We start from the raw sequence: 27654 nt of genomic DNA, 5'->3' as shown, positions 1-27654 counted from the left end.
AATTAGCATTTCAATTAAATTTGTATAACCTATGTAATTATTTTGTAAACCAGAAAATCTAAAAAAAAAATAATTTAAAAATTTCTAATTCTAATACCGGATTGAAAACTTAAAAAACAATTTTAACTATAACTATCGGATTGAAAAAAAAACCTGGTTGAAAAGCAAAAGTAAACAGTTCGATTTTAAATGGGCTCTGGAAAAGTACTAGGTACGTAGAAAGTCGCGACTATTCGAAACTCCAATATCGTTCTCAATAATATGCACTTGACATATTTCACTAATATGCATACGAGATGTGTTCAAAAAATAACGGGAATTGTATAATTAAAATTTCGCTGGTTTGGAGAGTTCAATTACTAAAATATTTTTTATTATGTTGATATATTAGGTTGTCAAAAAAGTCTTGCGGTATTTTCGCTAGTTGGCGCTGAAAGCGCGCAGTTCTAGTTTTATTCGTCGCATCGGGTCATGCTATACCTTTTTGGAAAGCTCATTTCACGCGCTAACACGTGTTTGATTGATTGTCGTTTCTTTTAAGTCGTTCGTGAGTTATAGCGTCGCAAACATGGAGCAAAATAAAGAGAAAATACGGCATATTTTACAGTACTACTACGATAAAGGCAAAAATGCAGCTCAAGCCGCCAATAAAATTTGTGCAGTTTATGGACCCGATACAGTTTCCATTTCCACCGCACAACGATGGTTTCAACGTTTTCGTTCTGGTGTAGAGGTGGTCGAAGATGCGCCACGCTACGGAAGGCCTGTCGTCGAAAATTGCGATAAAATCGCTGAATTGGTCGAAAGAGACCAGCATAGTAGCAGCCGTAGCATCGGTCAAGAGCTGGGCATGAGTCATCAAAAATTCATTTCAATTTCAATAAAAAAAAAAAAAAAATCAATAAAAATACCGCAAGACTTTTTTGACAATCCATTATAATTAAAATTTAGCTGGTTTGGAGAGTTCAATTACTAAAATATTTTTTATTATGTATGATATACATACAGGCGCTTGAAGTCATGTAATACGTGCTTTTATGAGCTTGGAGATTTTGGTTTGTTGAAAGAAATAGTAAAAAGAAGTAGTTGGTGAATTCTTGGTCAAAAACAACACTGTAACGGCATGACTCCTTGCGACTTTTTGCCATTTCGAAAGATATAAAGAAATTTAAAAGGCTGTCGTTTATAAGCATAGATGACATTTAAAGCTATCCAAAAAATCGAGTTAGAGATGTGTTTCGACATTTTGGAAGTGAATTAAATCAAATATACTATTTTGAACCCGACAACATTAACGTTTTTTTTTTATCAAAAACGAAAATTATCAACTCGTACATTCCAAACGCCAAATAAAAAAAATGGCTGAACGATAATACGTACACACGAATTTTAGATTTTTTTTTTAATTGGGGCTTAACAAACTCATAGCACCTTAACGGAAATCTATGGTAGGACACTCTCGCAATTACAGTTAGTTGACTTGCTGAATATACTACTGTGCCCAAAAAGGTGACATTGTATTTATTTTGAAAATTCTTTATTTATTCTTCCAAATCAATTTCATCCCCTTCAAAGTAATCTTATGCCAACGGATTTTCCAATCTTCGAAACACTGGTTGTAGTCACTTTCCGGGATGGCCTTCAGTTCCGTCTTCGCTGCGGCTTGAATCTCCTCTATTGTATAAAAACGGTGTCCCCGGAGCGGTCTTTTGAGCTTGGTGAACAGCCAGAAGTTGCACGGCGCCAGATCAGGTGAATACGGTGGTTGCGGAACGATATGGGTTGAGTTTTTGGCGAAATGATCACGAATTACGAGGGCAGTATGGGATGGTGCATTGTCGTGGTGTAAAAACCAAGAATTGTCTCTCCACAATTCCGGCCTTTTTAGGCGGATAGCGTTACGCAAACGACGCATAACGTTCAAATAATATTCCTTGTTGACTGTTTGACCGGTTGGAAGGAATTCATAATGCACAACACACGATAATCGAAGAAAACAGTCAACATGACCTTGATTTTTGAGCGACTTTGGCGCGATTTTTTTGGTCTCGGCTCTCTTTTGGCACGATATTCGCTCGATTGATCGGTTGTTTCGGGGTCGTAAGCATAGATCCAAGTCTCATCGCCAATTATAATGCGTTTCATGACACCCTGGTAGTCGGAAAGCATCGTTTCACATACTTCAACGCGACGCTTTTTTCCAAAAAATTCAATGTTTGCGGTACCAGTCGAGATTTGACGCGCTTGAGGCCCAAAACATCCTTCAAAATGGTATTGGCTGAGCCTTTCGATATGCCAACTTCATCAGCAAGGTCTCTAATTGTTAATCGACGGTTTTTCAACACCAAATCTTTGATTTGTTGAACGTGAGCTTCGTCGGTTGAGGTTGATGGTCGCCCTGGACGCTCTTCGTCTTCGACACGTTCACGGCCGGCTTGGAACTCACTATACCACTTTTAAACATTTTTTTTAGACATAGCCTCATCACCAAAGGCTTTCTGCACCATCCTCAACGTATCCGCAGCAGAAAATTGATTCCGTAAACAAAATTTAATGCAAATTCTTTGCTCAACAAATTTCGACATCGCAAAAAACGAAAAACTCACTTTTAGCAGCTCACAAAACGACACGTATCTCAAACACTAATGAATATTTTGACATGAAATTTGACATAAATGTGACTGACAGTACTACCAACCTAAAAAAAAAATTCTCCAAATCCTTCGACGCGCGCAGTTTAAATTCAAATGTCACCTTATGTTTTGGGCACAGTAGTATTTCAAGTATGTTCAATAACCGCAACCAACTTCACCTGAAGCCCAAACAGCATTAAGCCGATGAATGTATAATGAAAAATTTCGCTCTTAGAGTATCCTCACATTTTCGATTAATCACTTCCTTGCGAAAGCACCCTGGTTACTTTTATTTTCATGATGAATAATCAACAGTGTGTTAAACACCTTCAAGGAAATTTTAGTATATTTCTGCTTACAAATAAAACGAATGGAATGGCATGAGAAATTAGAAAAAGTCTTCGAATCAGTTAATAAGCTAACTACTAACTTATTTATAACAGGTTATCTATATTTTTTTGTATAAAAAATTGCTTTTAAGATTACATTTCGAAGACAGTTTATATGTATGTAATTTAGAAATATTAAAAATTAATATATTTTATTTTTCACCTTTTATTATTTATTGTGTATCTTTCTTTCATATATTTATATGCATACTCACACTACTGCCACCACCACCACCACCATCACAACCACAACCAACAACACCAATTAACTATATTCGTACATAATCACATCACAATCAAAACATAACCGTTATTATAATCGTGTGTGTGTGTGTTTTCTGCATGTGCTTGTACATATGTAACTCATTGCGCTCTTTGAAAATGTTGCATTAAATTTCGCTACACAAACTTACATATCTTCACATTTTCAACGAACAACAAAAAATTCCTATGAACATCGTCATAAAAAAAACAACAACAACCTGGAATAAAAGGTGCCAGTTGAGCACATACTCATTTATTTCACACGTATACTCTCGATCGCTTACGAATTGCATCTCCAAAAATTGCAAACCGGCGCAGTAGTATTATTTGAAGAGCCCCTGATAGGTACTGAGGCGGTTGAAGTGGTAGATGATCCGCAGTTGGAAGTAATTGAGCTGGCCGAGATTGCTGAGCAGGTAAAAACTGTCGAGCTGACTACAGCCGCTGAGCAGATGGAAGCTACAAAAACGGTTGAAGCTGCCACGTCGGTTGAAACTAATGAGCAAACAAAAGCTACTGAGCAGGTGAAAGCTACTGAGCACGTCAAAGTTACTGAGCAGGTGAACGCTGCTAAGCAGGCGACAACGAAAGTGCAGGTTATAGTTACAGAGCACGTCGAGGTTACTGAGCTGGTGGAAGTTACAGAGCAGGTGGAAGCTATTAAGCTAAATAAAGATACTGAACCAGTCGAAGCTTCTAAGTTGACTGGAGCTAACCAACTAAAAGAAAACGATAAGATAGCTATTAAACCGATAGAAGTCGATGAACAAACAAAAACAGTTGAGCGCGTGCAAATTACGGAGCAGGTGGCAGTTACTGAACTGGCAAAAGCTATTGAGGAGGTGAAAGAAATTAAGTTAACCACAGCTACTGCGCAGGAGAAAACCATTAAATCGACGAAAGGTGCTAAGCCAATGGAAGTTGACGAGCAAACAGAAGCAACTGAGCAGTCGAAAGCCATTGAGCAAGAGAAAGCTACTGAGCAGAAGGAAGTCACTTTGCAGGCGAAAATTACTGAGCAATCAGAAGTTCTTGAAGAGGAGAAAGCAGCTGGGTCAGTGAAAGCAACGCAGCAAGCGAAAGTTACTGAACAGGTGAATGCTACCGAGTTGGTGAAATCTGCTGAGCAGACGAAAGCTAACGGACAAGCGAAAGCACCCGAGCAAGTGAAAGCTTCCAAGCAGGAGAAAGCTCCTGAGCAGAAGAAAGCTCCTGAAAATGCGAAAGCTCCCGAGCAGGCGAAAGCTCCCGAGCAGGCGAAAGCTCCCCAGCAGGCGAAAGCTCCCGAGCAGATGAAAGCAAGGCGAAAGTCCCTGAATAAGCAAAAGCGCCCGAGCAAACGAAAAACTATTAATCATGCAAAATCAAATAAACGACTTCAAGCTGCCGAGTCTGTGGAAGCTATTAAACATTTGGAAACTACGCAGCAAGACGAATACTAAAAGCAAAGCCGTTCTTCGTCAGGAATTAGTAGGAATTAAACTTAAAAAAATTTTCGCACTGTGATATATCTGAAAGGCAACTAGTTTAAGATATTTGCAGTCTACATCTTACGTCAATTCTTGAAATAGCACGTACATCAATATATACTTATTAAAAACAATTATGTAAAAATGAAAAATGCTGCCTCATTTTGTGCCGAGTTTATTTTATTTACAATTATACAATCCACACACTGAAAACAAAATCTTAATTATCTCAATATTACATGTATATTAAGCGTTGCTGCTTTTAATGCCAAGCATAAATATAAAACAATCACAAAAAAGGTCTTTTTAAAAATAATAAAAATAAAAAAATATTTTTAAAAATTATTTAAAATAAAGTGGAAAAGTGAATTAATAGCACTCAAAAAGTGTGAAAAATATTATATATAATTAAGTAGTCTGCTTGCCGTGTGTATAGCTTTTATATTACTCTTGTGTTATTATTAAATAAATGCTATTCAAAATTGTTTCTAAAACACAAGAAAGCTAAAAATGTGTTTTCTTATATAAATTTGTACATATGTGTTTGTGCACACGCATCTTTGTACATTTGGGTACATATGTTTGTAAATATAATTTTCGAGAGCTTCATTTGCATTTCTACTGTGGAAATTTTGAAAGTATATATCAGGGATTTTGATTCAGAACTAATTTAACGCTGAGCATAAATTTTGTTTTATTCCATAAATTATAAAAGTAATAAAAAATATAAATTTTTATAAAAAATAGTAATTTTGTTAATATATTATACTATAGTAGCGCCTTTCTGATGCGCAATTCAATATTTTTCTTATTTTTTTGGCGTAAACACCGCTTACGCAGTTATAGCCGAACCGAAATGAACCATGAAGCAATATTTTCGATATACAATATTACGATGTTATGATATTTAACTTTATGTTGTTGTTATAATATTCAATTTTAATATTGATTTTGACATTAGTTTTGAAAGTCCGGCAACACTGCTGTTTTAATGTGAAATTGGCATTTTTCGACGTCCCTAAAGATATTGCTCTTAAGTTTTTATTTTCATATCTGATAGATACAGATTACAGTTCTTTTTAGTATCTTTCAGTCTCAGTAGTCTAGTTCAGTAGTCTCTTCCTTTCAGATTACAGTTCTTGTTTCCTCTTTTTAGTCTCTTTCAGAGAAAGTTCACTTTGCTGACACTTACATTAGGTTAGGTTAGTCTGGTAGTCTCGTGATCCACGCATAGCCCAGTTTTGGTCCTTACCAATGATTTTGACTCTCTAAAAGTTGTCATCCATCTACATCAGTTTTTATTGTTCTTCCTCTTCTTTTTTCATTATATTACTTATAGTGTCGAAATATAAGTAATATAATCGTCTGTTGACGACTTTTTCATGATTTTATATGTATTTTTGCGAGTTCCTCCTTCTGGTAATATATATAAGGGGGTATTCTAGTCTAGAGGCTCGAAAGTAGCACTACATAGATATTTTCATTATCCGTTTTTTTTATCATTTGCTTATTAAACTTAGAAGAGTACACAAAATAAATTTCAAAAAAAAAAAAAAAAAATTCATCGAGTTATGCGTCCTTGAAGAAAAGGGGGGAAAAAAGAGGCCGTGTCCTCATCGCCATGATTTCTACCCTTGTCGTCATCTGAAAAATAAAACAATGACAGATTCTTAATGAGTACGAATGTCGCTATGTCATGAAGCAGCAAAACTAAAAAAAAAAATGTTTTCATAAAATGGCGGCTACTCAAAAAAAAGGTCGATTTTTGCACTAATTTTTCAATTTTGTCAATTTTTTTTTAAAATATTGTAAATTTCAAATTTTTGTTGCTTCTAGTGATAGAGATATATTTAAAGAATATTCATGCCAAATTTCAAATAAATCGACTGATTAGAACTTGAGATATCAAAAAAAGGAGTTTTGAGAAAAACGCGTTTAAAGTTTTACATTATACGATATTCGCTCAATCGGTCTAGTTGCCACGTCACTAAAACGGCTATAACTAAATAATTTGAGTTTTGAAAAATCCTTTTAGGGAGATATTTTTGAATATCAAAACTATCGAATTATGAAAAAAATGTTCGATTTTTTCGAATTTCTAGACTAGAATACCCCCTAAATATATTCAAATTCCTTATATAAGTGTCATAAATACATACATAGTCAAATATACATTTGTACATATGTATGTATACGTATATATGTTCCATAAATAGAGAAATAAAATAAAATTGCATACCTTCCAACCTGGAGATAAAAAACTTTCTTGAAGTTGCTTTAAAAGATAATAATTTTGGTAAAATTGATTCAGTATGATATTAACCCAGATTTTACTGAAATTTTTTTTCTCACAGATTTTAATATCTTTAGGCTAATTTTTAATACTTGCTAAATTAATAGAACAAATATTTTTTTAAGTTTCTTTTGCGACTTACCTTATGATAGTAGTCTGTCATACCGCAGACAGAAAATATAACGGTACTATCAGCATATTCGCTGATGTGTCATTTTAAAGTCGGTTGTTACAAAACTACTGTGAAAGACGAGTAAAGTTGAGAACAGAAGTAGAATCTAGTGGTTTCACAAAAATTTACTTCTGAAATCTTATAAACAATTTTAAAAATGTCAGCAGAGGCCAAAATAAGTTTCCTGACACGAAAATAATTTTTACTCAGTACGTGCTTACTATGATTTGATATTCAGCGAAACCGCTTCGATTATGTGAATTTTTACACGTTTTTTGAAAGAATAAAATAGTAAAAATTTTTTTAAAATTATTTCAACCATAGAGTGATATATAAAGAAGGTCCACACCGAATTTCAAGTTAATCGGTTCATTAGAACTTGAGAAATCATGTCAGAAATGTTGAAAATAGCAGTTTCGAGAAAAACGCGATTAAAGATTAATATCTTCCGTTTGCCTAGTTATGTATATCTGAATCAATAGAATTTTATGTTTGGGGATGATATTTTTAAGAGGATGAATATGCAAAAAAAAAATCGATTTTTTTTTTCAAAATTCTAGACTAGAATACCCCCTAAAGCAGAATTATTTGATTCAAGTATAGAAGCGTTTAGAGCATTTTTGTGTTCATCGGCTTGCCAAATATTTCTTTTAAAATATTGCATATCTTGTCCACTCTGTCAAAATATACGGACCATATATTAGTAAAGTATAATTCAAGGGTAAGAGAAATTGTGTATTTTTTGTAACTCACTACTTCTTCTCCTTTTTTTAATTTTACTCACATGCTGAAATATAAGTCAAAATATAAGAGACATGTGCCAATAATATACATGAACCACTCAGAGACTTAAGTACTTAATAAAGGCGAAGATATGAAGATATGAGAGTAAATTACACACTCACAAAGATCATAATTTTCTGTATCTCCCACTAGCGCCATAAGCGCTCAAAGAAAATATTAACAAATTATGTTTCCACTGAGTTTCTTCTGTTTGAGAGTTTTTAAGACAAGAACTTTGAGACTTTATATATGACTTTAAGAGTTGTGGAGCATATCCACGAAAAAGTCCGTTTTGAAGAAAAGTAAATAATATAATTAAGCTTATGTTTTAAACTCCATTTATAATTAAGATAACTCAAACTGTACAATTTAAACTAAGATAAAAGAAAAAATAAAGAATAAGAAATACAAAATTCTAAAATAAGAAACAATGTCCAAGCACTTCATTTTTTTCGGCTCTAGCTAAACCTTCATTACAAAAACAGAATTTTCTTATTTCCAAACAGAAATGCAAATGACCTTAGTTTGTTCAAAATAAACACATGCATTTAATAAGTACCACGTACCGTTACTAAAAATGTTTTCAATTTTCTCACTTCTCCAAGGCGGACCAGATTTGCTATGCGGTCTTGTGCGTTTTCTCTTATGTCGCCGCCGGGCAGGAGCAGAAGAAGAATCCCGTTGTTATCACGCCTCAAATACAGGACATACACGCACAGCAGAAACAACAGCACGCACAACAGCAAAAGCAATTACAACAACAACAACATCAACAGCAGCAACAGCAACCGCATCCGAGCAGCAGCGGCGCTACAAGTCCACGCGCCTCGATGGCCAAGCAAACAGCAGTGGCAACAACAACGCCCAGCAACAAGTCGCCATCATTGGCAACAACACATCTGCCACCACAACAGGGCACTGGTAAGAATGCTACAATCACCATACGTCACACGATGCCAATGCAAAAGCCGACGGTGACAACGGCCACGGTGCAGCCACAGGCGAAGCTGCCGCATGCCGCATACGCCTCGCCAGCCACAATCACCGCTGCGCCCATGCAAACAGCAAGCGCGACAGGCAGCACAATGCAACAGCAACATCACCCACAATCGAACTATCCACAAGTGTCACCCGTTTCTCCATTACAACAACATGCACATCAATATGCACAACAACACCAAACAACGCCAGCAACTCAGCATGTGCCCAGCCACAGCCCAGTTAGCCGCACCAGCAGCAGTGGCAGCACAACTGGCCCCTTACCGCAATTGCCGCCGCGCGTACCCTCACAAACCTCCACCGAGAGTCAGCACTCCTCACCGCCAATTGGCAAAACGCGCGGCTTACCTGCTGGACCGCCGCCCGCCATACCGCCACGCAGCGGCGCCATGGCACGCGCTGGTTCCTTGCAAGTACATTCCTCCGCAGCGGCGGCGGCAACGTCCTCAGCCGCTAGCAACGCTTTAACGGGCGCACGTAACTTTGTACGCCAAATTTCAGCAAGTTCCACGCCACCACAGTACACACCGCAGGCACCGCCGCCCTTCGTAATACCCAAGCGGCGCACCTCGTTGTCGCGCGCCTCCTCGGTTGCGTGTACGGGTGCGGCAGGTGCAACCCCAACGGGTTCAGTGGGCGCTATGGGCGGTCAACGACCCTCATATGGCAGTGTGAACATGGGCATGTCCCAGCAACAGCAACCGCAGCATACTTCTTACCAGCCACAACATGGTGAGCAGCAACAATCGCCAGGTGCCAGCGGCGCCAACAAACACTGACGAAGGAGCTCCTTCTTTCGTTTTAGCGGCAGCAGCGGTGGCGGTGGTGGTCATGCGGGCGTTGAACCGCAGCCACGTGAGGTCTGCCGCACCATTTGTATTCCATGGCTCTGAAAAAGTGACACAGAACGGGTAACTAACGCCAGCAAGCGCTGGCTGCTAAACTTTTCCGCTACATAGATGAGCTTTATTATTGGCATACACAAATCGATGCAGCTACCCTGCAGGAAAATATCACTAGCTAATGGTTTTTTCGTGAATTACGAGAGACAAGTTTCGAATTAAGTTAAAAGTTCAAAAAGTTTTCAAATTTTTCAAATTTTTACACCAATTATTCGACTAGTACATTATAAAGGGTGTCTGACTAGATGCAGAAATTTACAGAAATATCGCTATATAGGCGCTTATATAGTGTGGTTTTGAAAAAAGTCGTTTTTAGCTATTTTTAAACTATATATAAACCTTTCCAAATAAAAGAAAAACTTATAGCAAGGCGTAGATTCTAGGCAATCGACAAACTCTTGGAAATATATCTACTAGTTTATCTTTAAGGGGCTATACCAGTGTGACACTTTTTTTGTTTTTTCAATAGCTTATATATTCAAAAATATTCTGTGAAATCGGCAAGGTCGTATCTTGGATAGTTTTTGAATGGCAGCGTTCTAAGCAGCGACCGCTCAGAGGTGCAAACATATATAAGTGAAACTTTAAACGCGTTTTTCTCGAAACAACATTTTTCAAAATTGCTGACATTATAACTCAACGAGAAATTGACCGATTGAAAATTAAAACTGGATATAGCTGAATACATTTGCTATACAATAGACTCTTTCTTTTAGATTGTTTGAAAATTGTCAATTTGGCATTAAAAAAACGACCATTTTTTTTGTAAAAAAACGATTTTTTTTCAAAATTACGCCATTTTCTTAATTTTTGATATTTTACAAATATTGTAGTTCATTGTATAGAAAATATATTTAAGTTTAATAAACATTTTGAATTTTTTTTTTCAGCTACTCAGTCGACCGGAATCATGCCAGCAGTTGAGGCACTTTTTTTTTTGGCACTTCCGCAGACAGCACATAACTCCGTTATTTTTCAATATTTTTGTAAAAAAAAAATTTTTAATATAGCTAAAAATATACTTTATTACGTCCATAGAATGTCGAAACATTCAATCTAGTACTTTCTTTTAAAAAAATTCACGAAAATCGCCTAATTTTTCATGCGTCACACTGGTATAGCCCCTTAAAGAGTTCTGCATATGTGACATAAATCTCTAAAATCTGATTCCTAAAATTGTGGTCAACAAGATTTCGTGTTTAATATACGATATAAAGAATTCTGTGAAAAGTAGATTGCTGTAAAATTTCTCGTAGCTACCGAGCAACAATTCCCAATTATTTGTATTTAATTTTCGATGTTTTTTTAAGTAACTTTTCTTACTTATGTTATTGTACATACGAGGTATGACAATTAAGAAATGATACTGATTCCACAAAAACCGTATATTTGAAAATTTTCTACAACTCTGCCATCCCCTTCAAAGTAGTCCCTTTAGGCAGCTATACAGCGATTTCAGCGCGTTTTCCATGCTTCGTAACATTTCTGGAACGCTTCGACTGGGATGTCCGCGAGTACCCTCGTCACGGCCGCCTGGATGTCCGTAATCGACTTAAAATGGGTTCCTTTGACTACCGATTTTGTTTTAGGAAACAAAAAAAGTAACAGGGTGACATGTCGGGCGAATGAGGCGGCTGTTGCAACATGGCGATCCCTTTAGAGGCCAAATACTGGGACACGCTGAGGGCGGTGTGGCACGGCGCGTTGTCGTGATGAAGAATCCAGTTACGAGCGTTGTCTGGGCGCACCTGTTGACTCGTTTTCGCAATCTTTCGAGTACTTGGCAATAGTAGACTTGATTCACAGCTTTCCCTGGTGGAACGAATTCTCTGTGGACGATTCCATGGCTATCAAAAAGGCAATAATCATCGCGGAGACAACCATTGAGCTTTGGGCACGACTAAGAGCACTATCACCATACACTCTTACAATTTTAGCGTACGTTTCCGAAGCTGTTTCGCCCAATCTGGCGCAAAATTTTATCGCGACGCGTTGCTCTTGATTTCGTTTTTCCATTTTCGTGACGAGCACTACAAACACACGTTTACTCAACTTGACGCATATATCAATGGAGAGGGGAGGGATGCCGGAAAAAGAGAAAGGGAATTTCAAGGTCACAGGTTTACCACAAGCGCGGCAATAAAATCAGTCTCATTACTTAATTGTCAAACCTCGTATGTATGTATGTCGTAAGTTAATTGGTCTAAACTATACTCTTTCTAGAAATTTCATTGAACTTGCACTTAGTACTATTTCTCCTAGAATCGCGTTTAATGCTCGACATATATACAGGACTTAAAAGTGTATGTTTTTGAAATATCTTTCATTTCTTAGCAAATTCAGTAATAGTCAAATCTCCTGACTGAAGGTTCAAAGTATGTTATAAGCAGTACTCATGGTTTATGTAAGGGAAGTTCCACCACTCTGCTGACAAAAATTGTTTGAATTACTGTATACATTAGGGTGATTCAAAAAAAAAATTTTATTTTTTTCGTTTGGTACTCGTAAAAATAGGTTCCTAGACACCTCCAAGAAAGCCTCTCCAAACATGAGTTTTTAATTGTAACGGGAAGGTCCTCCTACATACAGTTTTATATTTTTTGTTATTATCAGATAAAAAAATTTATATCTCGCTTCCAACTACTTGAAAAAATATCTTGTTCCTTAGATTTTGTAGGAAATTGAATGCTCTACAAAAAAGGTCTATTATGATTTTTTTCGTAAACCCAAACGTTTAAAAGATATTAACAGTTAAAGTTTGATTATTTTTGGGAAAATTTTTTATTTCTTATGAATTTTATAACTCAATGAAAAAAAATTATTATGAATGATGAAACTCATAGTTTTGTAGGAAATTTACTGCTCTATAAAAATGGTCTCATATGATTTTTCGATTGAGTTAAGCGTTTACGAGATATTCATCGTCAAACATCAATGCATATTAAGGTGGATCAAAAAAAAAAGTTTATTTTTTTTCGTTTGGTACTCTGAAAAATAGGTTCCTAGACACCTCTAAGAAAGCCTATAAGTTTCATTTACACATGATTTACAAAATTTATAGTTCCTTTATATTTTATATATTATATATAAATCATATATAATGAAATATTAAATCTATTTTTAATGAGTTTTGAGTAACGTTAACGCACACAAATTAACCGAAATGTTATCTCTTTTGAGTACCGTGAAAGCACATAAAGTAACCGAAATATCGTTATATAGTTTGTGCAGAAAGTGAAAGAATTTCAAACCTTTTTATAAAAGCGTGTAAAAACATTTAATATTCAAAAAACGAAATTTACAAATAAACAATTTGAGCATGAAACAAATGTAACAAAAATTAAAAACCTAAAAAAGAAAAACTCATATAAATATAATTATCTGATATATAAAAGGTGATCCATTTTGAGATGCACAATTGTTTTAAAGAAGAGCACATAAACTTCAAATTTAGTGGGGAATGCTTATTATCATTCGAAATAACATGCTTTGGCTTTTATTTTTTGAAGATTACCTCTTCAAAATATTGGCCGCGGCTACATCTTAGATGGTCCATCCTTTGAGTCCAATTTTCTATGTCTCGTTCGGGCATTTCAACCAGAAACTGGCGAATGGCATGTGTAATGTTTTGCTACTGACCTGAATCTAAGAGTGATTGTATGCATAGACTCTAGACTTTACATATCCCCACAGAAAAAAGTCCAACGGTGTGATATCACATAATCTTGGTGGCCAAATGACCGGCCCAAAACGTGAAATTATCTGCTCACCGAAGTGTTCTCACAATAAATCTATTGATTGATGCGCTGTGTAAGAAGTGGCACCTTTTTTTTGAAACCAAAAGTCACTGAGATTACGAGCTTCAATTTCAGATATCGTGTGGTTTATTCGGTCGTATATTAACCAATAATATGGTGTTGCGAACAGTACGCTCAGCAGACCGATTATGTTGACCATGAGTAGAGCAAAGCGCGCGAAACACATTTCAGAGAGCACGCGAATTTCCGAACTAAAGTTGAACGATTTGTAAACTTTATTCAGGCGTAAGTCTTTCATGATGAAATGCCAAACAATACCGAACAAAAATAACAATAAAAGTTTGACACGACTCATACGTGATCTGTCAAAAAAGGCTATTGAAAAAAGTACCTCTACTTGGATCACTAGTTTTGAGTAAAAACACAGCATCAGTAAAAAAATGTTTCAACTTTACTTGACAGAAATTTGAAAATAAAAAAATTATGATTTTAAAAGTAATGACTGTTTGTGTTGATCAAGTTCCAGCCGCAGCTTTCTGATTTATCTAAAATCATTCGGAAAAAACAAAAAAATTAATTTAATAAAAGAAAATCTTGCACCCAATCGAACTTTTTTGAAATTAACAAAATGGCGGTTTCATGACATTTTTCCTAATTTTCGGGAAACTGTTGTTTTTTATTGCTTATAACAAAACTTTGATTAAACTCTAGTTACCCTATAACAGGGTATATTAAATGATCAGTATGTCACTGAGTATGTATATATACGAAAGACCGTCGGAGTTTTTAAGATATCGTTATATGAAATTTTGCAAACGTCATTATCTTGAGCTGAGTCGATTTGTCCAATGTCCGATCCGTCCACCGTAACATCTGTATATATACGAACTAGTTCCTCAGTTTTTAAGTTATCCTTTTGAAATTTTGCAAATGTCATTACCTCTTCAAGTTCTTGTATGGAAAACTTTCACATTTGACAATGTATCTTCACCAAATTTGGTACAGATTATTTTCTAAGGCAACAATGTATTCTCCGAAGAAATTGTTCAGATCGGTTAACTATAGCATATAGCTGCCATACAAACTGAACGATCGGAATCAAGTTCTTGTATGGAAAACTTTCACATTTGACAATGTATCTTCACCAAATTTGGTAGAGATTATTTTCTAAGGCAACAATGTATTCTCCGAAAAAATTGTTCAAATCGGATTACTATAGCATATAGCTTCCATACAAACTGAACACATAGTTACTAAAAGAAATGCAACTGTGAAGGGTATATTAGCTTCAGTGCAGCCGAAGTTAACGTTTTTTCTTGTTTTTAGTATAAAATTTTACCATAGGCGCTGCCACGGACCCTTATTTTGTCTACAACCTTTACAGAACTGCAATTCGATAAACTTAGTGGAACTAGAATGAAGCAGGAACAAGCGATAAAATTTTATGCAAATTGTACTCATATGATGCAAGTAAAAACAAAGAAATATTGCTCTTATATGTATGTAAATCGAATAACTATTTACCGTGTACCATGTACAAGTAACAGATATGTATGTATGTTCCATAACCAGCTTTAATATCAATGTTATCTGTTACAGAGAAAGAAAGAGAGCTAAACTCAAGAGTACTATTTAATATTGCAAGCAGAACCGGTTACATTGAGAAAACAAAAATAACAATTTTTTGTTAGTTGTGCTATATAGAGTTGGCAATGCATATAACTAGCAATCGAAATGTTATCGCATAACTACAACAGAACCTAACTAAAAAAGCTATCAAAAATATATAAAAATATATTCTATATACTATGTATGGTACGTGGATACAAATGCTGTACTTATTTTTGAAGTTATTAAACGATTTTCATGGTTTTGAAGCTTGTGACTATAAATAAACATAAATATATATATAAACATTTGCATTTATTTTCGATTAATTTCGATTATTCGCTTATTTTGAATAAACCTCGTATTTGAAAGTATTATAAATTTATATTTCAAAGCTAATAATAATGACTAAAAAATTTGTTGTTGTCCGCTGTAAGCGTGTATATTCAAAAAATACTAATTATGTATCGAAAGTCGATAATAACACATTTATAGTAGTTAAACTAATGAGCACAAACTGAAAAATCAATTGAAGGCAATCTAGATAGGGAATGTATGTATGTATGTTATGCAATTAACTAAATGTAAATACTTGTAATTGAATTTAATGTAAATTTTGTCCATGTACAATTACTATTAATACTACAAGCTTTGTTGAAGAAAACATAAATTACACAAGAATAATAAAAGAAATAACAAAATATTATTGTAAAAAAACACCAAAAACATAATAATATTTAGGAAAATAGTTTAAAAATATAATTAAAAATTGAGAATATAATTCAAAAATGTAACAAAAATTAATAAAATTCATGAAATTAATTGAAAAGTTAAACAAAAAATATTAAATAGTTTAAAGCTTACACAAATAGTAAAAAGTAACAAATTAAAAATTAAATAAAATTAAAAAAAAATAAAATAAAATAATTCAAAAATTAAAAAATAACTATAAAATGCAGAAAAAACTCATAAGCATATAAAGTCTAAAGATCACAACAAATACATATTATTCAACAAACGTAAAGCTTTGCAAAGGAATTGTCAGGGACAGCCAGCTAATTGAAACATTGAGAATTGAGTATAAAAAGAAACAAATCGAAAGCGCTGGCAACGCCGAGATTGTGTAAACAAATATACACCATTTATAATTAACTAAGTTTACACTACGCGTCACAAGTGTAGCACTCAATTGACTAAACAATAAAATTAAAATTGATTACTGTATATCACTACCAAACAAAGGGCACCGCAAAAATTTATAGCATTCGTGTTTTTGTTTATCGATTCCATGTATGTATGTACTATATGTTAAAAGACAAACTTGTTTCATTGTTAACTGTATTTAATAAAAAATAAAAATAGTTCAAAGTTTAAATTAGCATAATATTAGTAAAAAATGGAGTTCAAATATCAACATATAACATTATTGAATGTATTTTTTAAAGAAATAAAGAAAACGCTGAAATGCCGTTAGCCGGAAGATCATATAATTACTAATGTATACAATACACATCTCAAATGTAACAATAAATATTATTTAAATAAAACAAAAATTAATTAAAAACGATTGTTTTGTTGTTAATAAAGAGTATACGAGGTGTGTTCAAAAAGTATCGCGAATTTCGAATTTTTTGTGGCGTTATGTTGGTACTCATGTCTCTCACTTATGCCGACAAGCTCGGCCATTTTGAATGTTCATTTAATTGTTGACAGCTGCTTTGCTTGCACGTGTTTTGGATCGTCTTCGATTTTTACCTATTCAAAAAAATGGATCAAAGAACCTGTATCAAATTTTGTGTGAAAAACGAAATTAAGTGCGCGGATGCATTCAGAATGTTGACTGTGTCATACGGAGAAGCTACCTTGGATCGAAGCAACGTTTATCGGTGGTACAAAATGTTCTCAGAAGGCCGAGAAGATGTGAACGACGAAGAGCGTGCCGGACGCCCGAGCACTTCAACAACAGACGAAAAAATTAATGAAGTGGAGAAAATGGTATTGGCCAATCGTCGAATCACCGTTAGAGAAGTTGCTGAGGACCTAAACATATCGATTGGCAAGTTACACGCAATTTGCGCCAAGCAATCCGCCAGAAACGCCCGGATTTGTGGAAGAACAAAAAGTGGCTTTTGCACCACGATAACGCCCCTGCTCACACATCGTTGCTTGTCGTGACTTTTTGGCCAAAAACAATACACTAATGATGCCGCAGCCACCGTATTCCCCAGATCTGGCCCCCTGTGACCTTTTCTTGTTCCCTAAACTGAAGAGGCCCATGAAAGGACGACGTTACGCTTCTCTTGACGAGATAAAGACGGCATCGAAGGAGGAGCTGGAGAAGATTAAAAAATATGATTTTTTGAAGTGCTTCGAAGTTTGGAAAAACCGTTGGCACAAGTGTATAATATCTCATGGGGATTACTTTGAAGGGGACAAAATAGATATTCATGAATAAATAAATAATTTTTGAAAAAACACAAAGCTTGCGATACTCTTTGAACACACCTTGTATTAACCAATTACCCGAATAATCAGCGGTGCATTTTCTGATATAATGGGAGAAAATCGAACATGATATAAGAGAGTTTGCGGCTCCGTTCCCATGCCAGTTGAGTTTAAGTAACCAGAACCAACAAGGATTTTTATTCGATCAAGGGCTGTTAAGGAAAGAGACAACTTGTACTGGAGCTATGAGCTTTAAACAAATCCCGTTCATGTCGTCATGACTTATGTAGAAATCTTATTGTTTAACTCGTTTTTGGTAGTAAGTGAATTTTCGAATAGAAAAAAATTTCCCAATTTATTTCCAGCGAGTATTTGCCGAGATTTGTGTGCAGGAAAAATCGCTTAGGGACAGATACGAAGAATAAGGTAGACGCAAAAGTGTTTCTCTGCCCCACTATGCAATTTGGCCATTGCTGTGTCTATAACTCTAGTCGAAAAAGCCTTTTCGTATTTCTAATCAAATTTCAACTTATTTTTTTTTATAGTATATTTATAATGATCTTTAATGAACCAAATATGTACCATTTTGTTCGACCACTTTTTGCCATTTTTCTGCTAGAGACATTATTCCATCAGTATAAAACTTTTCTGGTTTCTCGGCGAAAAACTGCGACAAGTAATTTTCACAGGCTTCTCTTGAAGCCAACTTTACTCCATTAAGGGAGTTCTGCATTGACCGAAACAAATGGTAGTCCGATGGTGGATGCATAAAAACTTCCCAGCCATACTCTCCCAGTTTTTGCCTAGTCATCAAAGATGTGTGTGGTCTAGCGTTGTCCTGATGGAAGACGAAGCTCTTTCTGTTGATCAGTTCTGGCCGTTTTTTTCGATTGCTTGCTTCAATCTCATCAGCTGTTGGCAGTAAAATGAATCAATCGTTCGACCAGACTGCAGCAGCTCATAGTGTATGATTCCTTTCTAATCTCACTCAGCATAATAATTCCAGGCGTCAATTCTGGCTTTCCGACCATTTGTTGAGCTTTGCCACGCTTGAACCATGGTCTTTTCGCACATTATTGCTGTAATTGATTCACTTTTCGCCTGCTGTTACCATTCGCTTCAGAAATGGTTCAATTTCATTTCGTTTCAGCAAAGAATCGCAGATTTTAATTCGGTCCATTAAATTTTTCACAGACCATTCATGTGGTATCCAAACATCGAGCTTCTTTTTGTAGCCAACCTTTATTAAATGATTCAAAACCATTTGATGATGAAATTTAAGTTCCTTAGAGATGTTATGGCTGCTTAAGGATTATTAAGAAGTGAGAATTTTTCTTTCCATCGACATCGATATTAAGTGTCACAATAGTTGTTCCATCTTCTGTCCTCATATCCACAGTTTGTATGTAGACTTGGGAAAGCGCTTTGCCTTCGGAAATACCGCACCACTCTGGGAAATCAAATGAAGCAAGATCCTCAAAATTAGATTGTGTTGACAGACTTTGCTTTCCTGTACTTATTTTCGTTATATAGTATGTATCAACAATTTCGCTGAACATTGCAGGTTGCTCTGATCTCACTTGCATTGGGAAATTAAAATGAGCATTCGGCTTGGCGTTTTAGAAGGATCTGAAGAGGAATTCGATGTACCATTTGTTATAAAGGGTTATCTATTTCGAGCTTACCTACCTTCTTAAAGAAAAAACATAGAAACATAAAAATTTAATGGGGAATATTGCTTATCATTCGAAACAACATTCTTTGACATTTTTTTGGGGATTATCTCTTTGAAATATTGGCCGCGGCTACGCCCCAGTCCCAATGTCCTTCGAACATTTCGATTGGTAACTGGCGAATGACATGCGTGATGTTTTGCTCCAAAGCCTGAATCAAAGCGAGATTGTCCGCATAGACTTTAGACTTTACGTATCACATGATTTTGGTGGCAAATTGACCTGCCCAAAACATGAAAAGGCAGCTGTTGAATCTCTTCAAGTTACTCTTTGTCGCAAATAAGGCAATTTCGCTTGTTTGCATAAACATTGAGACAGAAATGAGACTAATCGCTGAACAAAACTAGGCTCTAAAACGTCGGGTCTTTGTTGTCTATCGAATTTTTTAAACGCGTTTTTCTCGAAACTACTTTTTTCCACACGATACCGGCATTATCTTAAGTTCTATACAACCGATTTACTTGAAATTTTGTGTGAATCTTTTTTATATAATCCTTTATCGTTCCTACCAGCATCGTGTTAAAATTTTTGTTTTTAATATTTAAAAAAAATCAGGAATTTCAAAAAAAGGCGTAAAAAATGATATTTTTATTCACAGGCAGTCGCCATTTTTCAAAAAAATTTTTTTTCGTGTTCCCTGAAATAGGGACTAAAACAGCATCCTTACTGATTAAGAATTTCTTTTGATTTTTTTTTTCACACCACCAGGAGAGTCAGGATCAATGTCACCAGGATGCGCCATTTTTTTACGCCTGTCTCTCCCCCACTTCTAATTATTTTAATTTTTAATATTTTTTTGTAAAATTTTTTTTCTGTATTCTTAAGATATCAATAAAAACACCATAAAAAATGGATAATAAAAATATTATTTGCCTTTTTTTACGACACTTTAAAAATTACCAGAAATTCATGCTTCTAGAGTAGAATATCCCCTTAAGGAGTTTCATCCGCAGCTTAAACTGGTCCAGTTGCCACAACACAAGATCGACTTTAACTTTGAAAATAATTTGAATTAAAAAAAAATTCTTTTAGGGAGATATTTTTGAATATCCAAACTATCAAATTATAAAAGAAATTTTTTAGATATTTTCAAATTTCTAGACTAGAGTTTCCCCTTAAGTGAAATGTGATATAGAACGTCTTTAAATCGCGCATGCAACAGTTCACCGCCCCTTGTTATACCTACTTTTATAGGGAAAGAAAGACTTTCAAAATTTTATCAAAATACCAAATTTATTACCCGAGTTATTTCATCTGCCGTTGGGTAATTATTGGCGCTCATTCGCTTAGGAAATTATTTAAATAATATTTTAATATATTTTTAAAGACTTGTGTCACATTTTCTTTTATTTCAAATACTCTTCTTATATTTTAGTCTTTATCTTCGCCTTAAACTTATAGTCATAAATATTATATACTACGCAGTTCTGAATTGGTTGGACTGCGCAGTCGTCCAGAATAAAATTGAAATCCAATCTAAAATTTAAATATTCAATTTCAGGACGAATGTTTTATGATTCTCGTATGTTATGAAGCGGCATTGTTCTGTTTTTGCACATTTCGAATGTAGACATAATTATGATCAAGCCTATACAGGATTTAATTGAAAGAATGTTGATTTACGAAATATCAATCGGCCAGCGCTGAGTCTTCACGTCCATCAGTCAGCTTTAAATGCGTTTTCCCGAAAGTTTCTGCACGATCCAAACAAAAGCAATGAAAGGTACTCGAAAGCTACTGATTTATTGCAAACATGAAGTAAAAAAAAATATTTTTTTTTGGTTTGAAAGTTCTGAAGCTGAAACCCTCTTAAATGCCATGGGCATTTTTATGAGCTGATGTCTGTGATTAAAAAACTTTATGACCAATTAAACTGAGATAACGCTATCTGATAAGTTTTGTTTTTTGTTCTAGATATTTTTAATTTTTTCTATCAACTTTGTGGTGCCGATTACGAAGTCGACTAATTTTATCGCATCCATCAGTTTTTAATAACACTAATATCTTGGCAATGCAATATATATTATTGATTATTCGAAAAGGTTTTTGTCTGTTTCTGTTTCTGTTACTGTCGTACACGCTGTGCATTTAAAAGGCACTTTTGAATATGTAGAGACATTACTTGATAACAGTAGATATGAAAAACACAGTTGGCAACCTTATGGAGGTCTGAAAATTGAAACTATGCAGTTTAGTTAGTGTAATAAATAATATGATTTTCAATGGACTACAAATTACTACGGAATTAGAAGCTTGTGTGGCCTTCAAAAATTGGGATGTAATACGAGTCTAAAACCGCACTTTTTAGATCCGTATGTGGACTGATAATCTTGGTGATTGTAGTGAAGAAAAGAGGGAACGATTTCACCCAAACATTACATGTATGAAAGCAGGACACCAAGGTTAGTGAAATGTAAATATAAGTCGCAATTTTGCCTAGATATGGTTTGACCATTGATTTTATTAAGTTTGCCACGTAGCTTGTAACACACAGAAGGAAACGTCGGAGAGAAGTTTATATACAGCACCTACTAATAAGGATGGCGCGATTTTGTTACCTCGTGGCGACAAGTTTTTTTTTAAGAATTTGTGTCAATTTTGTCAGTGTGTTCAGTAAAGTTTGCCATTTCAGCATGTCACGTTTCACTTGGGTACAGCGCTTGAAAATTGACCCAGTTTTTTACGCAAATTCACTTTATTCGAAAAATCATATTCTAAGGTGAGGTCCATTACTGGCTAAATGGCTTCGTCAACAAACAAAACTGTCGCCATTAGCGTAAGTTAAATCTTCGTGTGGTTCAGGTAACAAACTTATGGTACATCTCCATAAATTTACCGTTTGTTGCCAATTGTGGTAGAGTAGCATGATGTGGTCTTATTTCTTGCGAAAAAAGACAGGAAATATAATTACCGCTTTTGACCGACAAGACGGTGTGCCGTCTCATGTTTCAGGTCTATACCTGGACACATTGCGTGCTAAGTTCGGCGAATCGTTAATTTCGAGTAAAGAACCAGTCAACTGGCCGCCCAGCTCATGCGTTTTAGCGCATGTTTATTATTTTCTATGGGGTATGTTTAATTAAGGGTTTACGCTAATCAATCAGCAGCGCTTGAGGAGCTCAAAAACATCCTTCAGCGCACAGAAATATAAATATCGAAATTTCTACCGAAATACGCGAACTAGCGCCCCTCAGTTTCTAAGACATTGGTCTGTTTTCATTTGACGAGATATCTTCAAGAAATTTCAGTTCGGACTACTAAAGCTTACAGCTGCCACACAACCGACCGAACAATTTCAAGTCTTTGTATGAAAAACCTTTTTATCTATCAAGGTATCGATTTTTTTTCGATTGCTACAATTTTCGTACATATCGAACCAATATAGCTTATAGCTGCCATCAAAACTGATCGATCAAAATCGGAATCAAGATCTTTTTATACTCTTTTATGCCATAAAAATGCATCGGTGAAGGTTAATATAACTTCAGTGCAGCCAAAGTTCACTTTGTTTCTTGTTTCTTTTCTATATTTATAGCTTTTTGTTATTTTAGTAATGATTTCAGAAAAGAGCAATAATAATACCAATAACTCATACTAGACCCCTAATTGTCAACTAAAATTAAAGCATATTTTGCACAGTGTTATCATTATCATTTATTGTTTTTCTTTACATTGTGTTTGATTACAGATATAAGTAAATAAAAGAACATATGTACACTCGGCGAAAAAAAAACCCACGCACTCTACAGAGTACTTTTATAAAGCGCAAAACTTGTATTCATATTATTCTAAGATAAACATTTTTCTTTGAGGGTCAACCACTTTTATTTAGTTGATGTTTCAAGCATTTTTATATAAAAAAACTTATAGTCTAACACTTGTTATAGATAAAAATGTAAAAATACACACATAACAAACCACAGAAGTAAATTTTGTTATGAACAATAATGTAATTTTTAAACAAGTTATTTACAAATTTTATGTTTTTTATGATTTTTATTTAGCATTAGAATACATAACGAATCAAAATAACATATTTTGTATAAAAAAATTCTTAGTATTTTGTAGAACACCCCCTCTTCCTAATAACCTCGGCTATTTGTTTAAGATAATTTTTATTAATTTCTTCATTCCGCACAGCTTCAGCAATGTTTTCTATTTCTTTTAGACTTTTTGTACGCTTTTCTCTTATCATTTTGCCCACCATTTTGCCCAAATAATGCCAGCAGTTCTCAATTGTATTGAGATCTCGACTGTTTCCTGGCCACGTGAGCGGCCGTATTCCATAAAAGTCTTTTTGTTTTGAAACCTGTAAGTGTTTGTAATAAATTATTGAAAAATCGATTTCAATATTTTTATGCTTTGGTTACCGCTTTGGCTCTATGACAAGGGGCTGAAATATCCTGAAAATAAACTTTTTGGGCGTGTTCGGACAGCTGTTCAATAGTTGACAAAACGCTTTCTCTCAAAATTCCAATTTATATTTCGGCATTCACAGATCTTTTTAGAATAATTAGCGGCCCAACAACAAACTTGATTACAGCTCCCTACACCATTAAATAAGGCGAATGCTTTCCCCTTTCCCACGACGCACCGTGGCATTTCCGTCGGGTTCCCACAAATTAAATTTCGATTCATCGGAAAAAATAGCATTTCCCCAATCTGATGTAGCCCAAGTTTTGTGTAATTTTGCCCACTCTAGTCGCTGTTTCTTCATTTGTGTAATGAGAAGTGGCTTTTTTGCTGGACGTCGCGCTCGGAATCCAAGATTATTCAGCACATTTTGTATAGAACTTGTAGTTATTTTTACCCCAGTGGTTTCGTAAAATGTTGTATTGATTGTTCCAGCATGTTGAAAGAGATCACTAATGCACATCCGTTTAATTTGTCGTCCTTGACGAGCTAATCTGCCCTAATTGCTCTTTTTTGGAGCTAATCCATTAAAATACGTATAATTTTTAATTATAATACGCACGTTCCAATCCCTCATGCCCATTTCACGAGCTATTTGACCTTTGGATAATTTATTTTATATAAAGCTACGATTTCTGCTTTCTTTTTTTTGACACCACCATGTTCAACTTTACTTGTTTTCACAACTGATTCAAAAGAAAAACCGCAAGTGACAGTTCAAAATAGGAATATTAGAAAATTTTCGACTGCGTGGGTTTTTTTTTCGCCGAGTGTATGTATCAATAAATAGCTTTATCGCCAGCGATAAAAGACGCACTGCTTAGCTTAGTTTGCATCTAACTGCCTCCAGTGGCAGAAGCGTCGTTGCGCGTTATTCCAGTTTACGAGCAGAAAAGTGCATGTGTTGTTGTTTAGATCGTCTTAATAAGTAGTTATATTGCAAAACACAAACAAAGCATACAAATGAACGCTTTGGCGTTGATCGCTTTCGCGCTCTGGGCGCTTTTCATGCGCTACTTGCCGCACATCGTAGAATTTTTACGCATAAGGAGATTCGCGTCTACCATACCGGGACCGAGTATTGGTGAACTGATCGAGAATGCGAAGAAAGGACGTGAGTGCAAAATTGTTATTGAATATGTGGTGATTAGTCTTTGAACAGAATTTCAGGCATAGGGCACATTATACTGTCCGTAAATATTTCGTTAATAAATCAACGAATTTTTGTTTCCAATAATATGAGCAAAAAATTGTAAGACTTTGTTCATAATTTTAAAATTCGTAATTTATTCTTAGAAATCTGTCGTCCCCCTCAAAGTAATCCTCTTGGTCCCAATACTTGTGTCAACGTTTTTTCCAGTCCTCGCAACAGTTGTTAACGTCAATTTATGGAGTAGTCTTCAATGTAGTGTAGCGATTCACGTTTAATGTCCTCAATTGTCTCAAAACGGTTTCCCCGAGGGGTCTTTTGAGTTTGCTGAATAGTCAGAAAGCACACGTAGCTAATTCAGGCGACTACTGTGGTTGCGGCACGTTATCAGAATCAATGCAGCACACAACGGCATCGTTATGCAAAATCCGCAAATTGTCAATATTCGGCCGATTGATCTCTGTTTCCGGGTCGGAATCATAGTTCCAAGAATCATCGACAGTAATAATACGTTGGAATGCATTGTTTCACCTTAACGCGACGCTGTTTTTCGAAAAAAATAGTAATTTTGGAACTAGTTGTGCTTTCACTTTTTAAGGTCCAAACGATCTTTCAAATTGGTTTTCATTGATCATTCTAAGTTCTTTGAATTTTAATAGTCAATTCACAAGCACCAATTCCTTTATTTTATTGACGTGTTGATCATCAATTGTTTGTTGGCCGTCCTGAACGTAGATCGTCGTCAACACGTTCTCAACCCTCTTTGAATAATTTTACCAATCAAAAGCAATTGCTCGCGCCAAGCAATTATCACCGACATTTGGCATAGATGTCACTGACAGTCATACCAACCTCGAAAAATTATTTCGACGTATGGGTTTTAAATTAAAAAGTCTTACTATTCTCTCTGCTCACAGTAAGCAAAAAATTAAGCAGTAATTAATTGAATGATCCAAGTGACTAACTGATAATATCCATTTCATTGTAAATTTGGTCGCCAAATGTTCGTCTCAATCAAAAGATGGCATATATAGTACTCTTGTATCATCCTGCGTCGGCCTCAGAGGATTAAAATTGGCGTAAGGAATCGAAAATGGCGTATAATTTGACTTTACCTCTCACCATTGATAGTAACATTGGCTCTATATTTAGTCATACAAAAGTGTGAATCAATAAAGCCTTCGGTATGCAAACCAGTAACTTTTCGAGATGCACTTGGGAACCTGCATAGTATCTTCAATATTTTTCTCACTCTAAATACAGTAAATGTTTTTTATTTATGTACCGGCCATGTCGAGGGATTAGTCATCCAAAATAAACTAACCCGTTAAGCCAGATATGAGCCTTATTGCTGAAAATGAATTGATTGGCCTGTAACTTCTTCGAATTGTGTTATGCTATAAGAAATTTATGTATACATATCTTTTATATTTCGGGATTAGAGAACAAAAACAAATTTTTATAAGAGAAAATAGCTTTATTGCTTTACATAGTATTCTCCATTAAGATCTATATACTTTTGCATGCGTGTGGACCAATTTTCGAAACAAGTTTGCCCATCTGAGTAAGGTATCTCCAAAACTTTCGTTCTGAACGTTTCAACCGCCTCTTCAACTGTCGAAAAACATAGGCCTATTAGTTTATCTTTCACGTGGCGGAATAAAAAGAAGTCGTACGGCCCTAAGTCAAGACTATGAGGATGAGGAGGATGACTTATCAAATCGATGTTTTAAGTGCTCAAAATTACAGTTGTTTCAGTCGATATGCTAGCAGTGTCGCGGTGAAGAGTGATCCGTCTTCGGCGGTTTTCCTTCCTGCATTGTTTCAGTGATATGGCAAACCATTAGCTTGGAAGTACTACGTGTTCCGTAGTTTACTTTCGAGCTTATAAGCGTAAATGCACGATTCATCAACTGTCACGTTGTCACAGACGTATTTCGAAGCACCGCTATCGTATTTGGTTAACATTTCGCTCGACCAATCGACATGAGCCGTTTTCACGACAGTCGGGTCTACGTAACTGAAACGGACCCGGAATTTTTATCCGGTCAAGGACTGTCAACTCGGCAGAAATCTTTTACAATAATAGCAGCCATTTTTTGAGCGAGTACCAAATTGTTTGGAATCCAACGTGCATTTTTTTACAGTAAAATGTTCATGCATTATTGATTGTATGCTAGTAGTTCCACTAATGCCTATAGTTGTCTCAATCCCACGATAGGCCAAATCTTGAAATATCAGTTTGCGCTTAGCATGAATAGTTTCCGGAACAAGAACTGATTTTGGAAGACTGGAATTCGTCTTGGAGTGATCTATGACCTCGATTGTATTCACCATACCTTCGATAAACATGGCTTTTAATAGAGCTTCATCCTCAAAAATTGAATTAAGTTCATCGAAGCACTGTTACTGAGATAACCTGCGTCGAAGGTTGTTAAAAATAATCGCGCGAAAATGTTCACGATTTAATTCCATTTTTTGGTGGAGATGAATATTTCAAGCTACTGTACGCATACCATCAAAAATGGATTGTTAAATCCCGAAATATAAAAGGCAACCTACATATGTTTGTATCTATGCCTCTTAATCTAGTTGTAAATCTACATACATATGAATGCAGAGTATAATAATTATTATTAAGAT

The 27654-nt window shown here is 35.2% G+C and overlaps 3 protein-coding genes and 1 long non-coding RNA gene across 19 annotated transcripts in view; 3 read left to right on the top strand and 1 right to left on the bottom strand.

Moving 5' to 3' along the window:
* Positions 1–10356, top strand: part of LOC126759143 (MAP kinase-activating death domain protein) — a 105518-nt gene extending 95162 nt beyond the window's left edge. For 7 of the 14 annotated variants that reach the window (XM_050473794.1, XM_050473799.1, XM_050473796.1 and 4 more), the window contains one exon: positions 8609–10356. In XM_050473794.1, coding sequence (XP_050329751.1) covers positions 8609–9781 — 1173 coding nt within the window. In that variant the 3' untranslated portion in view covers positions 9782–10356. Of the gene's footprint in view, positions 1–3516; positions 5267–8608 lie in introns of those variants that run through there. The other 7 variants (XM_050473793.1, XM_050473788.1, XM_050473787.1 and 4 more) reach the window with 1 other exon arrangement.
* Positions 1–27654, top strand: part of LOC126759164 (frizzled-3) — a 485412-nt gene that overhangs the window by 235351 nt on the left and 222407 nt on the right. The window contains exon 3 of one of the 2 annotated variants that reach the window (XR_007666974.1): positions 392–733. The gene's annotated coding sequence lies outside the window, so the exon portion shown is untranslated. Of the gene's footprint in view, positions 1–391; positions 905–27654 lie in introns of those variants that run through there. The other variant, XR_007666972.1, reaches the window with a different exon arrangement.
* The window catches only part of LOC126759202 (uncharacterized), a 152013-nt gene that overhangs the window by 65873 nt on the left and 58486 nt on the right, over positions 1–27654 (bottom strand). The window lies entirely within an intron of this gene.
* LOC126759172 (probable cytochrome P450 4s3) overlaps positions 21745–27654 on the top strand; it is a 33297-nt gene continuing 27387 nt past the window's right edge. Inside the window, exon 1 of one of the 2 annotated variants that reach the window (XM_050473849.1) lies at positions 21745–21850. In XM_050473849.1, the coding sequence (XP_050329806.1) occupies positions 21763–21850 (88 nt within the window). In that variant the 5' untranslated portion in view covers positions 21745–21762. Of the gene's footprint in view, positions 21851–24682; positions 24976–27654 lie in introns of those variants that run through there. The other variant, XM_050473848.1, reaches the window with a different exon arrangement.

This window comes from Bactrocera neohumeralis, chromosome 5 (assembly GCF_024586455.1).
Source record: "Bactrocera neohumeralis isolate Rockhampton chromosome 5, APGP_CSIRO_Bneo_wtdbg2-racon-allhic-juicebox.fasta_v2, whole genome shotgun sequence".
NCBI lineage: Eukaryota > Metazoa > Arthropoda > Insecta > Diptera > Tephritidae > Bactrocera > Bactrocera neohumeralis.
The sequence above is the reverse complement of the archived record's forward strand: the minus strand, read 5'-3'. Positions and strand labels throughout refer to the sequence as shown.